The sequence below is a fragment of the Hyalella azteca genome, unplaced genomic scaffold, assembly GCF_000764305.2.
Source record: "Hyalella azteca isolate HAZT.00-mixed unplaced genomic scaffold, Hazt_2.0.2 contig12764, whole genome shotgun sequence".
Classification (NCBI taxonomy): Eukaryota; Metazoa; Arthropoda; class Malacostraca; order Amphipoda; family Hyalellidae; genus Hyalella; species Hyalella azteca.
This window is the reverse complement of record NW_025942712.1, coordinates 248,731-261,520: the sequence shown is the minus strand read 5'-3', so window position 1 is coordinate 261,520 and position 12,790 is coordinate 248,731. Positions and strand designations below refer to the sequence as shown.

The 12,790-nt window shown below is 36.4% G+C and overlaps 1 protein-coding gene across 1 annotated transcript; it reads right to left on the bottom strand.

The window, feature by feature from the left end:
- Positions 1-498: 498 nt before the first annotated feature.
- LOC108682761 (connectin) lies at positions 499-11,629 on the bottom strand. The gene is made up of 7 exons (XM_018171997.2): positions 10,961-11,629; positions 10,448-10,630; positions 9,476-9,784; positions 9,039-9,239; positions 7,902-8,061; positions 3,372-3,557; positions 499-2,335 (listed from the first exon to the last, which is right to left on the bottom strand). Exons 1-7 carry the CDS (start codon positions 11,198-11,200, stop codon positions 1,893-1,895), a joined length of 1,722 nt encoding a protein of 573 aa, XP_018027486.1. The 5' UTR covers positions 11,201-11,629; the 3' UTR covers positions 499-1,892.
- Between the last annotated feature and the right edge of the window lie 1,161 nt (positions 11,630-12,790).

Sequence of the window (12,790 nt, the reverse complement as noted above, 5' to 3'; positions counted from 1 at the left end):
AAAGTAGGTTTTTGATTCATTCAAATACTCTGGGACTTCCATTAGAATAACAGAGACACTGAAACTTTTGACTAAACTTGAAAAAATGTATTGGAAAATTTCAGACGAACTCTGCGTGGTGTTATGAAATGCCAGCTTCACTTTATGTTCTGTATTTTCTTAAATTAATTCGATGATAGGATAATTATGATAAAAATTAATCAGCGTAACTCTGAAGAAAGTTTCGGATTGAACACACAAGGTATTAAAAGAGTTTTGAGTTTAAAAAAAAAACTGCCTGATTTTGTTGCAGTTTTTCAGTGCCGCAACACAAGCCTGGTGTTGTTCAAGCGGTTGAATTGCGATCTGGTCCTTTATAGGAAGTAAATCTTTTACTATAACTAATTTTTAGCGCATTTTCTCATTTATGGAAAAAATGCACTATTGAGCTCGCCATGTTCGTCTGTCTGTCTGTCCGTCTGTCCGTGACCTCAAGTTTTCGTCGACGAGAAAATGCGCTCTCTGTCACTCACTGCAGTGAGTACTGAGTTATATTTTTTATTACTATAGTTAAATAGCTCCAGAGATTATTCAAATATAGTATTCTGGCCAAAAGGGTTTTCATAACAGGTTTGCAAGTCAGGTTTGGTTCAAGTGTTGTAAGTTTTAGGAGAACAATAAAACGAATTCGTGTAAGTTCGATCAGCACAAGGCGTGTGAGACTTAAAAGTACTTAGTACCATTGCAGCAGAATATCGTTGCTCAATTCGATGGAATTTCATGCGAGGAATTACTTTAACAATCTATTGTTGATTAGTTTTCGAATGACGCTTCGTTTATATTTACATCCTACGGTAAATTCGGCATGAGACAGAGAACTAATTTTTAATTCAGTATTAACTATAGTTTTTAATAATTCTAGGACTATAAGCTTAAGTTAAACAATCTACATGTACATTCTATAATTAGGTAAGATCGTATCAGTATTGCTAATTTATATTTACACAACATAGGACTAAGCTCGCCAGAGGTGTGTAAGTGAATAAATGTGTCTCATTAAATCCGTGGTTCAATTTTTACTCTTACAACGCACCGCGATTCATATTCACAAAAACATAATGCCAAAAAATGGGAACTCTTTTTCCAGTTTTGTTAGGTATTCAAGGTAATACATTTTGTTCAATGTGTCTGAGCTGTGCACATTGGAACTGGGCAGTGTTAAAAAATATAAAACAAATTTATTCCAAGCATCAACAACTCTAATAATAATAATTTAATATTTGAATTACCTCGATATTAGTTAATAGTTTTCAAAGTGTTATGAGGTTTTCTATAAATTTCAAAATCGATAATTTCATCGATGACTCATCGTTGATTGGGAAACAACAAGGCCGCTAGCATTTCAGACCTCAGTCACCTCAAGGCCGTAACTGTTTCTTAAATTTGGACTCTCCACAACCTTAATCTACAATGAAAGCAGCTGGATTGAAGTTCACTGTTGGGATTGAGAATCTATATCAACTATTACATATCTCATTTCTTACTATCCATGAAATTGATTTCTGAAAAGCTCGATGTACGTACGCACCTTTGAAGATAGATACGAAGAAGAAAATATGCTGATACTTATCTCGGAATTTGCTGGTGCTGCTCGTTATATAAATTTTTACTGACAAAATCTTCTAAGGACCATTTTGGAGCTACTTTGCTTCTAATCACTTTTGCTGAGCTCAGGGCTTTTAACTTTTAGAAATATTTCACAAGCTACAAAACAATCAGCCATGCACTTTGCAAGTGTAAACACCTATCACGAAATTAACAAAGTTATACCTGGAGAGAGACTAGTAGCGTCAAAAATCAGCGACACTCATGCGCTCTTGCGACGCTAGGATCCATCAATGAGCAGCATCCTTTTAACGCAGAATTCGATTAAATGCAAGCAAGGAAAGTAAGCAGAAAGAGACGTTCGTCCAATCCCTGAGCGACCGGGACCCCATTGAAGGTCTGGCATCATGCACGGGCTCAGCCAGAGCGGAATCGGCCACTTTCCTCCTAGTCATGGGCTGTTTGTCCATGTCCTCGAAGTCTGACTCTTCAATGGTCATGGACGTGTCACTTTGAGGCTCATTGACCGGTGAAGACTCGGAGGGGCTGATGGGCTTTCGGGCTCTGCCACGATTGTTGCGACGCCTCGTGCCGCTGCGGGAGCGGTTGCCTTGGTATGAGTCCGTTGGTGAGGCCGTGTCGATGATATTGTCCGTCTGGTCGCAGTCTGGGTCTGAGGTACTCAAGAGTTGAATCCTAGTGTGATCCGGCAATTCAGTTATCTTCAAGCGGAAGAGCTGAATTTTGGGACCTGTGTATGAAAAAGACCAAAAAAAGTTCAGATATCTATGAAATATTTTTTCGCAGTGTTCTGAGCAAGATTCCTTGTCAGACAAGTTCTCATCTTTTGAAGTTGGTCTGTGGACGACACTCCAGGAATATCGTCTCTAAAAGAATCTATGGAGCGTGTTGAGGCCGTTACTAGGCATCTTCCATCGCTCAGCTTGACCCAGAAAGCTAATAAACAATGGTATCATTTCTTGACCAACTTCTCGTGAGACAGGAATCGGCTCTTTGTCCACGACCAGCCAAAAGAGAAGTGCCAATAAATTAGAAGGAATTGCGGAGACCTGGTATTGCTTCATAGATCATAGCGACGGATAGCGCCATAGCAGCAGGACGAGTATCTAAACAAGGGGGACATGAGATGAGAACATTCAAAAGAAACTCATTCACGATGCATTCAACGGAAGTCATATGCTCGTAAAGTGTGAACGACTGGATATGAACATTACTTTGGACATTCTCTTCGCTTGAACAAGAAGATGTCGCTTCTGAGGTCGTCATAAAAAGAACTACGTACTTGGAAATAAGATTTTTTATTTAAACCGTACTTTGGTCCGACAGTAACGGCATTGCATAAAGAAAGTTTGTGACCTTATGAATGGAACCAAAAATTAATAGATCTTCTTTTGATTCATCCTCGATATATGCAGCTATTTCGGTCATTAAATTGACCGAAAATCTTTATTGTAATCAACAGTGAATTAATTTTATTCATCAGTTCGTCATTAATATAAAAAATATTTATATATTAAAATTGTAATATTAAAAAAATATAACTCAGTACTCACTGCAGTGAGCGACAGAGAGCGCATTTTCTCGTCGACAAAAACGTGAAGTCACGGACGGACAGACAGACGGACGGACATGACGATCACAATAGCGCCTTTTTTCCATAAATGAGAAAATGCTCTAAAAACATTATTCTTGCACTATTTAACATTTGATACTTCGGAATTAATGAAAAAAATTATTAATTTGATTCGAATATAAGGAGATCTCACCGATTCCGAGAGGTGTGGTGACGTGGTCGTAAGTGACGGTGTCGACAGTAGTGAGTCTTGTAGGTAGTGGGGCGCCCTCGAGGTAGCAGTAGATATCGCTGAGACCGTGGCGTACCAGAGACGAGCTGGTCGTGTTCATGAGGTGGAACATCCATGCGAGACGGTCGTCGCATCGAAAACTGTTGCCTGTGTATGTGATAACACAATTTGTTTGTATTAATTATATAAGATGAATCATTTCATTTGTGATAATGTTAGAAGCTGCAATAAAGAGACTATTTATCAATGAGAAAAAAATATTTCAATTATTCACGGGTTTGATTCATATTTGTATAAATTATTTCATTTGTGATAATGTTAGAAACTGAAATAACAAGATTATTTTTTAATTAGGAAAAAAATATTTTGATTATTCACGGGTTTGCTTCCTCTTTGTAATTTTCCGGCACTTAAAATTTTTATATGAAATCACAATTGCATAGAAACACGAATAATCTATTTGAAATTTGATTTAGGTGTATACCAGATGAAAAAAATTTCAGCATATTGTGGGAATATTCTCAAGTAAAGTTGAATATTTTCCGAAAAGTGTTAGTAAATTTCTTAAGTTTTTTCTCTTGGGCTTTAACATAGATCGTTCAAAATGGGCTAAAAATAACATAATTAGCGACATCCTATATTAACATTTCCCCCTCTTCACTGGTTTAAACGTAGCCTTTTTTGCACATGATGTGTCGCATTTATTTTTGTCATCTATGTCATTTACACGCTCCAATTTTTTATACGTATATCACAGAAATTGAGTGTCGATCATTAGCCGCTCAGAAAGGATCTTGAGCGCTCGTCGATTGATTCTGACACAACTTCAGAGTACCGATTGTGCAGGGAAGGTTATTTGCAATTGCATATTCTGGAGCATGTTAAAGGCAAGACGTCAATAAACCCAAGGGATTATCAGTTCTGAATATGAATGTGAAAACCAAAGGAAATTACAGTCATCCTATCCTTACGCACACATCATTCAAGAGGACATTTTCTATTGTCGTGATCAATGATATCATTTATTACTCGCCTAAGCAAATGAAATTATTCATTATTTACTACTACGTCGAGCTAATTGTTGTTGAGGTTTTAACTCAGGTTTGCCGTATAGCGTCTTTGTGAAATTTAAATGTGTTTCAGTTTCCTTGAGTCTAAATTTAGTACGATCTGAGGGGAATTTTTTGAACTTGAGGACCGGAAGAAATATATGAAGCAGTTAAACTTCAATTATCGGGACAGCAGTTGGTCGAATTTAAGGTTAATTTCTACGAGATCATCACGATATTTCAGTTCTACGTACTTTTGCATGTAATAATAATTTATTATTCTATATAATTTGTAATTATAATAAGTTAATCTATAATCACAGTCGAAGAAATCATTGGTTAATTCAATATCTTCAGAATTATTCGAGAAAATTTTAGGAAACACTTGACGATGTTGGCGCGCAATGAGGATGAGAATAATATTTAATATAGTTTTATCTAATTTTTTTCCGCAGACTACAATTTTGTCGGTTACAAAATTTGTAATTGTAACCGACAAGTACCGTTGCCGTCGAAGCTGCGGTACGATTTATTATACACAATTATACATAAGCACGATTAATAACTGGAGAAATTAATTTATTTAGATTTTCAAGGTTTTGAAAATACTTTAAAAGCGAATTTTGCAGTCATTATTCACACGTGTTTAAACTAGCTAATTGTGCCGTCAAATACAGAATACACATATTTGAATATTTAAAGAGTTTAATAATATATAACGGTGAAATTAGAATGTTATTGGTAATTTGGTAACGGTAATTATTAGAATGTTATTGGTTGTATTAATTATTTAATAAAAGAGATGATTCGCGAGGGAAATTTCTCTCTGATTTGCATGTCGGAAATTCATTACCCATGCCTACTGCCTGGACTCGCATGCAATTGAAGGCATTTCTTACGCCCAATTCAAGCGCCTCTGGTTTGCCCGGAAGTTCCTTCACGCGTGTAACGGGCCGACCATCGCTGAGTCGAATGCCCTCGTGATAATTGACGCAACTCAAAGCCTGGCGGAAATTTCTTATTCCCAAAAGTGGTAAGGAAGAAAGGCAATTGTTCGCTAGGATGGACAAAGGCTGGCTTGGAACAAAGCCAAGATCGGAGGCCCCGTACAAATTGCTAATGACCGCGGACTTAAGTGGAACAGATGAATATTCGGGGTCTAACTCGCGATGAATAATGAGCCGTATGCAAATTCTTGGATCCTCTGCAGGCTTCCAATGAAACCATCATTTAAATTTAGAAAATTATTTTATTTTACTGGCACTTTGCCTCTAAAAAACCGGCCGGAGATCCCTATAGTTCTCCATGGAGGAATGCTTCGACGAAGGCAACGCGACCTGAATGTCTATACTGGACCTGGCACTTAAACGCGTCCTTTCATTGAAACTCTTAATGTTATTAAAATGTAACTTTTAACTCAAATCTGCATTGCGTAAACATTAATACCTATAATACAAACATGTTCTGCTGGTAGAATTTGAGATGTGACTTGAATTAAAATATTATAAGGGCTATTTTATTATATAAGCATATCGCGGATCTTGAAATATTTATGAGGAATGTAAAAAAGTAGCATCATATTTTTTGTAATTGATTTAATAATTTATTTTAATGTAATTTAAAAATTGTATTTCCATCTTCCAACGTATTTATTGTAGTCAACGGTTAATACGTAAATAGTGAGATAAATAATTACTCTAACCAGTAAAAGTAAAACGGTAATTATTGAAGCTATACATCCATTCAAGAGCTCATGACCTAACTTTTGAATACCTACATTTCATGATCAGCAGAAAATATACTTGCCTGTATATATGTACTTAACAAACTTGCCTGTATTTATTTTCCATCTACCGAATAACGTGCTTATTAATTAACGTTTTGATGATTCTCATCTCCCGCAATTTTTTAGCGTAACAACATTTGCGTCTGCCACTTCTCAACAAGTGATGAAAGATTGCGGTGTCGGCATGAGCCCGGCTTCACGCCGCGCCGAGAACAGCAGCACAAAGGCAGTCAGTATAAGCAGCCGAGAACAGCAGCCGAGAACAGCAGCACAAAGGCAGTCAGTATAAGCAGCTGCTGTTTTCAGTAGCGTGGTCGGATTTTCGAGAGACTCGCCTATGATTGAGCGAGTGAACGTTCGCTTATCGTGGGGTCAAAACAAGCGGCGTCGAGAAAACAACGCCGAGAAATCCATTAACTATGACCGTGATCGCTAAAATAACAGAATTTGCATGGTCTGCACCGCCAGCATCATCGGTGCTTACCGAGTTTGTCTGAAAGCTGTGAATGGAGTGGTAAAATTAATTAAATTTTTCGGAAGCTTAATTGTTTTTGACGAAATAGTAAACTGTAGAATGAGAAATCATATCGATTACTCCTATATTGCATTCAAAGGTAAAAGTTTGTTGTGCAATGCATTATTCCAAAAGATTTATACACAATGTTTTTCTGTCATTATGTCAGAAAAAAACCTAAATCCAATAATTTATCAGACTCCTGCGCTTGTAAGCCTCATTCATTTCATTCTTATATATCGAATCATAATGTTGTTGGTAGATGCGGTTAATGAAGTTGGCTCACATTGATCGGGTGCCGTGTTAGGAGATTAGCATGTCTATGGCCTGCGAAGATTCATGTGTATTTATTGCTGGGTATTGGGCACAGAAATTTTACGGGGCGTCGCCGCCAAGTGATTCATCGCTTGCAGTGTCGGCATTCTGTCCGGGAAATACGGGCTCTGGAGCCTCGTTCATTCGATCGGGCCGCAAGAATTTTCGAGCAAGACCTCCTTTCAGCAAAGCATTTGTTGGCTTCTTACGCCAGTGAACTGCAATCTTTTTGTGGGAAATCTTGGCTAAATCTTTGGGCCTTTCACACTCGGGAACAGCAGCAACCATGATAGATTGAATTTGTCGTAAAGTTTGATCTCTTAAGAATGATTGTCTTTTTAAATTAAATTTGTTCTCACACCATTTTTTTATTGTTTCTGATAATTGTATGTAGATATTATCGCTCAGCGAAATGAGGAGTTCAATTAAAAACTCATTTTTTTCGTAATTCGCACATGTAACTTGTATTCTGAAAAAAATTCCTATTTCCTTTATTTCCTTCCATGTTGTAAAATCACCATTTCATTAGACTTTCAAAGGCGAAGTTTTTTCTTTTATAATGTTGTCATAACGGTATATTTTCTGAATCAAAGTTTTTTTGTAAATTATTAACGGAAAAATCTTAAAATCTTATCATTTAATCTCTTGCATGGACGGGATATGCTGCTTCTTGAAAAAAATTTGCTTAAGCCTTCTAAAATTAATGTTAATTGCTCACTATTTTAGCCATTTTATTATTAATTTAATCTTCACGTTGAAAAACAGTTCTACAGCACAAGTTTATAATGACATACAGCATAAGTTCTAAATAACAAGTGGAGACTCACCATCAGCGTAGAACTGCATGAGAGGGTTGTTGAGGTTGTCCAAGATAGGCTGTACCGTGTCTTGCGTGAGAGTCTCCAGCACATTGTTACGCAGGTCCAGCTTCATTATACTGGTCGTCTCCGTGAACACCGTCGCCCCTAGCGACAACAGCTTGTTGTCCTGACCGCAATAACCGTAAATTATTATTAGGATGTTGCGATAAAAAATATGATTTTGTGAGCTAATTTTTGCCTCCAACTTGTACTGAAAATATCACCCTACGAACATGGTTGGGAATTGAATGCAGAATTTGAATAATGATACATAAGAATATCAATAGTTTATTTTTAGAAAATACTGGACATGTAAAATACCGGATGATTCGAATTATGTTTCGGAAAATATGTACTGGTCATATCCAGCGCTTACAGGCGCATATGTTGAATGTAGAAATGAATTGCGTTGATGCCAAGTGTAGCAATGACTAACAATCGATTTATCCAATTAAATCTCTTAATTTGATTAAAAAATTAGAATTGAATTTAACGTTAATAAAAAATCCTAATTTTTTACGGAAGCGCATATGGAAAACTGCATTCAATAGCATTTTCATTTAGTTAATTTTTATTCTGAAAAACATCTTTGAATGACCATCATTGACATGAGGAAAGTAGTTATTGACGTCTTAAAAGGTAATAATAATAAAAATTTTCAAGTGCATAAGAAGAAAGATTAAACTTCCGTCAGCGTCGTTTTCCGCGGCACAGCTGCGCACCATGAATAAAAAACCTGCAAAATGAGATCTTCAATATGTTGGCCATTTGAATAAAACAGACCTGCAAGATCAGCTATTTAGTTGATGACCGCTGCATACAACTGACCTGCAAGTTCAGTCTCGTCAATTGTTTGACCGTTGATACAACTGACCTGCAAGTTCAGTCTCGTCAATTGGTTGACCGTTGATACAACTCACCTGCAAGTTCAGTCTCGTCAATTGGTTGACCGTTGATACAACTGACCTGCAAGTTCAGTCTCGTCAATTGGTTGACCGTTGATACAACTGACCTGCAAGTTCAGTCTCGTCAATTGGTTGACCGTTGATACAACTGACCTGCAAGTTCAGTCTCGTCAATTGGTTGTCCGTTCATACAACTGACCTGCAAGTTCAAATTCTTAAGTTTGGTGAGGCCGATGAAGCTGTCTGGTGCGATGTATTTGATTGAGTTCCCCCTGAGGTCGAGTTCTTGAAGGCTCTTGAGGGCCTTGAAGGTGTGGTCGCCGATCACTTCCAAGTGGTTCATGTGAAGGTCTAAAATCTCTAGGTTCTTGAGGCCTTTGAAAGTGGCTGGGACGATCGCCTGTTGAGTCAACCCAATAACAATTAGATTTAATTAATTAATAGCCTTGGTTAAAAGACTTACCATCTACATCTAGGCAAATTGAAAAAAATGATTAATGACTAACGAACATAATCATAGAAAATAAAATAATATGCTTTGAAGTCTTCAATTGTCTGCTGAATTAAGATATGTTAATTATTTATCTCAAATCATTTCTGAACATTGTATTAATTTTAATCAATAATGAACGTCACCTTGATTTGGTTGGTGAAAAGCTTGAGTTCAACAAGACTGTGCAGCTCTATAAAGGCGCGGTCTTCGATGCCTGTAATCTTGTTGCGGTCCATCGATAAATGTGTCAACTTGGGCAGGTTGACAAAAACACTTCGGTTGATGTCGGCCAAGTGGTTCTCTCCAAAATTGAGCGTCACCAGAGAGGGAAGATTTGCAAACGCGTTACTCTCCAGCCTCGCGATGGAGTTGCGTGCTAGCGAAATTTTTTCCAGTGTCGAGGAATTGGCGAAGTTGAAAGGCAAGATGGCTTCGATGGTTCCGTATTGCACCTTAAATGCGTTAGGAAAATCTTATCAGTTATCGTTATTGAATTCTAATTTGATAAAGTAATTTATTTCGTAATATGCGGTTTAACAAAAAAAATAAGTAAATAATAGTTAAAAATTTGTCATAATTTCATTGTAAATGAATTCTAGATCTGTTCCATCATTGGTTCAAGGATCAGGAATACAAGAAACCAATTTAAATGGGTTCGTTGCAGAAATAAATAAAATAGCAATCTAACAATTAGAAAACAATTTAAGACTCATGCTTCTATCTAATAATAACGGACAAAATCAAATGAATTTTTTATCTAAATAATACTTGTGTTTCAGAATCGCTTATACTAAAGCGGATCTTAACTTTGAACTCATAATCATTGGAAGCAAGCAGCCGAAACGTTTTCAAAGAAAACATCCTTCTTTCCTAGGATATTGCTTCAATGTTATCAATTATCTTTTTCTGCGTGATTTCTTCTGAAAAATTTTTTAAATAAAAAATCTTAAAGCATATATCGTTTCCAAAATCTCACTTCCCAATAAACTTGATCACCAATGTTGTTGATACTCTGCAGTGCAACAAGACTTTTCTCTATGGTTTTCAGTCAATAACAAACTTAACTCAAATATATTATAACAATAAAATGTGCAACTCATTGCATCTGTTGTTACCTCAAAAGACTTGATGTTCGGCAAATGTTGTATGGCAATAGATGGTATCCTGTGTAGGATCCCGTCAGAGCGCAGGTGCAGAGTCAGGGTCTGTATCCCGGACTGGGTACTCAGGCCTTCCCAGATGTGCTGGTTCTCGTCTGACGACATGTCGTCAATGATCCAGCAGTTCCCTTCTGTCGCCTGAACAATGAAACAGAGAAACATTTGCTGTTAAGAAGAAAATTTGTAACTTAAATTTTCAATCTTACCTTCATTACTTCAAAATAAAAAAGAAGTTATTAAAGAACAGTAAATGATGAAGTAAATAAGGCGTTAATTTACTGGTTTGAAGTTAAAAACATTTGCTCTTAAGAAAAAAATTCGTAACTTAAATTTTCAATTTTATCTTTTTCCTTCAAATCAAGTAAAGGTTATTGAAGAACAGTAAATGATCAAGTAAATAGATCGTAATTTTATTGGTTCGAAGTTAGGTTGAGTTACATTTTTGTATCATCGCTACACATTACTCACGTCGTTGGGCGTGATGTAGTTGCAGTAGCAGTATATGGGGTAACTGCCTTTCAAGTCGCAGATGTTGAAATCAGGAGGCAGAGTGGGTGGCGGTTCATCTGCATAAAAGCTTTCATCTTCGGCTTCTCGCTTCACCAAACTACCCAGACGTGAAGCAGATGCCGAGCAACAAATCCAGCATATCAAGAGTGCGTAAAATAACATTGTCGCTCCTCCGCTCGTATTGAAGCCTCTCGACATTGTTGTTATTTTATAGTTCAAGTTATTATATGATGAACTACCGAGCTTGGCCTTTTGATACTCAATCTTATTCCTGATGATAGTTGAATTGATTTTTTAGTAAATTTGCGAAGCTTGGGTAACTCGCTTTTCTTCCATTTAATTTCAGTAAGAAACTAACGATTAATATGATTTTTTCACCAGCACACAGCAAGTAGTTGAATTTGAATTGTTAGTTTCTTAATTTCAGTAAGAAACTAACGATTAATATGATTTTTTCACCAGCACACAGCAAGTAGTTGAATTTATTCAAGTTGGCAAAATAGAAGAATTTATAAATAGAGGAACGATGGCAAGGATGTTTATACTGGAGTGCTTCAGTTCACTAGACTTATATTAGAGATTTAAAATGATTTCACATTACTCATTGAATATAAATAATTATTATTCCATATCTGAAAAGGAAAAAATTAGAACTCCACCACCATTGCACCAGTATTTTAAATATCTGCAGTTTGTTCTCCCAGTTAATTGTTGTAATTTACAGTAAATTGAATATTATAAGCAATTTCTCTATCTTGTTGTATTGCTCGTACGTTGTAGCTTCGGTATCGTTGCGCCTCCCTCAATCCGCGGAACTTTTAATCCACGTAACAATGAAAAATAAATTGTTAAGTAAGTGAAAATTTGGCAAACACTCAGAATGTCATTATTTTTACAATTATATTCAAATGTGCAAGAGCTTAACTCTGAAGGTAAGAATTTCAACAAGGACCATGCAGCTCTGTGATATGGATGATATGTGATATGGATAACAAGATACACTTGAGTTAAAAAAAGTAGTTTTAATAACCTATATATGTGAGAAAAAGGTTTTTTTCTCGTTACGTTCATTTCGACTCGAAATATTATCATGAAGTTTCGGAATAACCGTGACACTTGATAAGATTGAAATCTAGGTAATAATTTTCCATAAACTTCAGCGAGAAATTTCCTTCACTTCTCTTGCATTCACACATACTCGACCGGCCGATATCGAGTTATAACTTTGCTGGCAATCCTGCGCTGGCAAACATTGACACTTAGAATTTCGGCTACTCACCAAGAAATTCTTGCCCTCAGAATTATCTGTAGCTACGACCGAACTACCTAATAAAGTTATGGCTCTATTGAGTTGAATTATAATATCAATATTCAAAGAGATATTCCGAATAGTGAAAATAATGTTTATATAAGAACTGTAAATTTTTCTAAACAATTTAATCATTGAAAGAAAAATTTGAAGATTAGGAATTCCCTTTACCCAAAAAAATTCTCTAAAGTTTGTTTATAGTGCTAAAGAAAAGCATTAAATTTCCTTTTTAGCGCATTTTCTCATTTATGGAAAAAATGCACTATTGTGCTCGACATGTCCGTGTGTCTGTCTGTCCATCCGTCTGTAGGTCCGTCCGTGACCTCAAGTTTTCGTCGACGAGAAAATGCGCTCTCTGTCACTCACTGCAGTGAGTACTGAGTTATATTTTTTTCGAACCATTGAAGTATACGAAGCTGAAATTGCTGCAGCGAACATTTTAAATGTACCTCAAATGGAGCATCCACAGTTCGATGTAA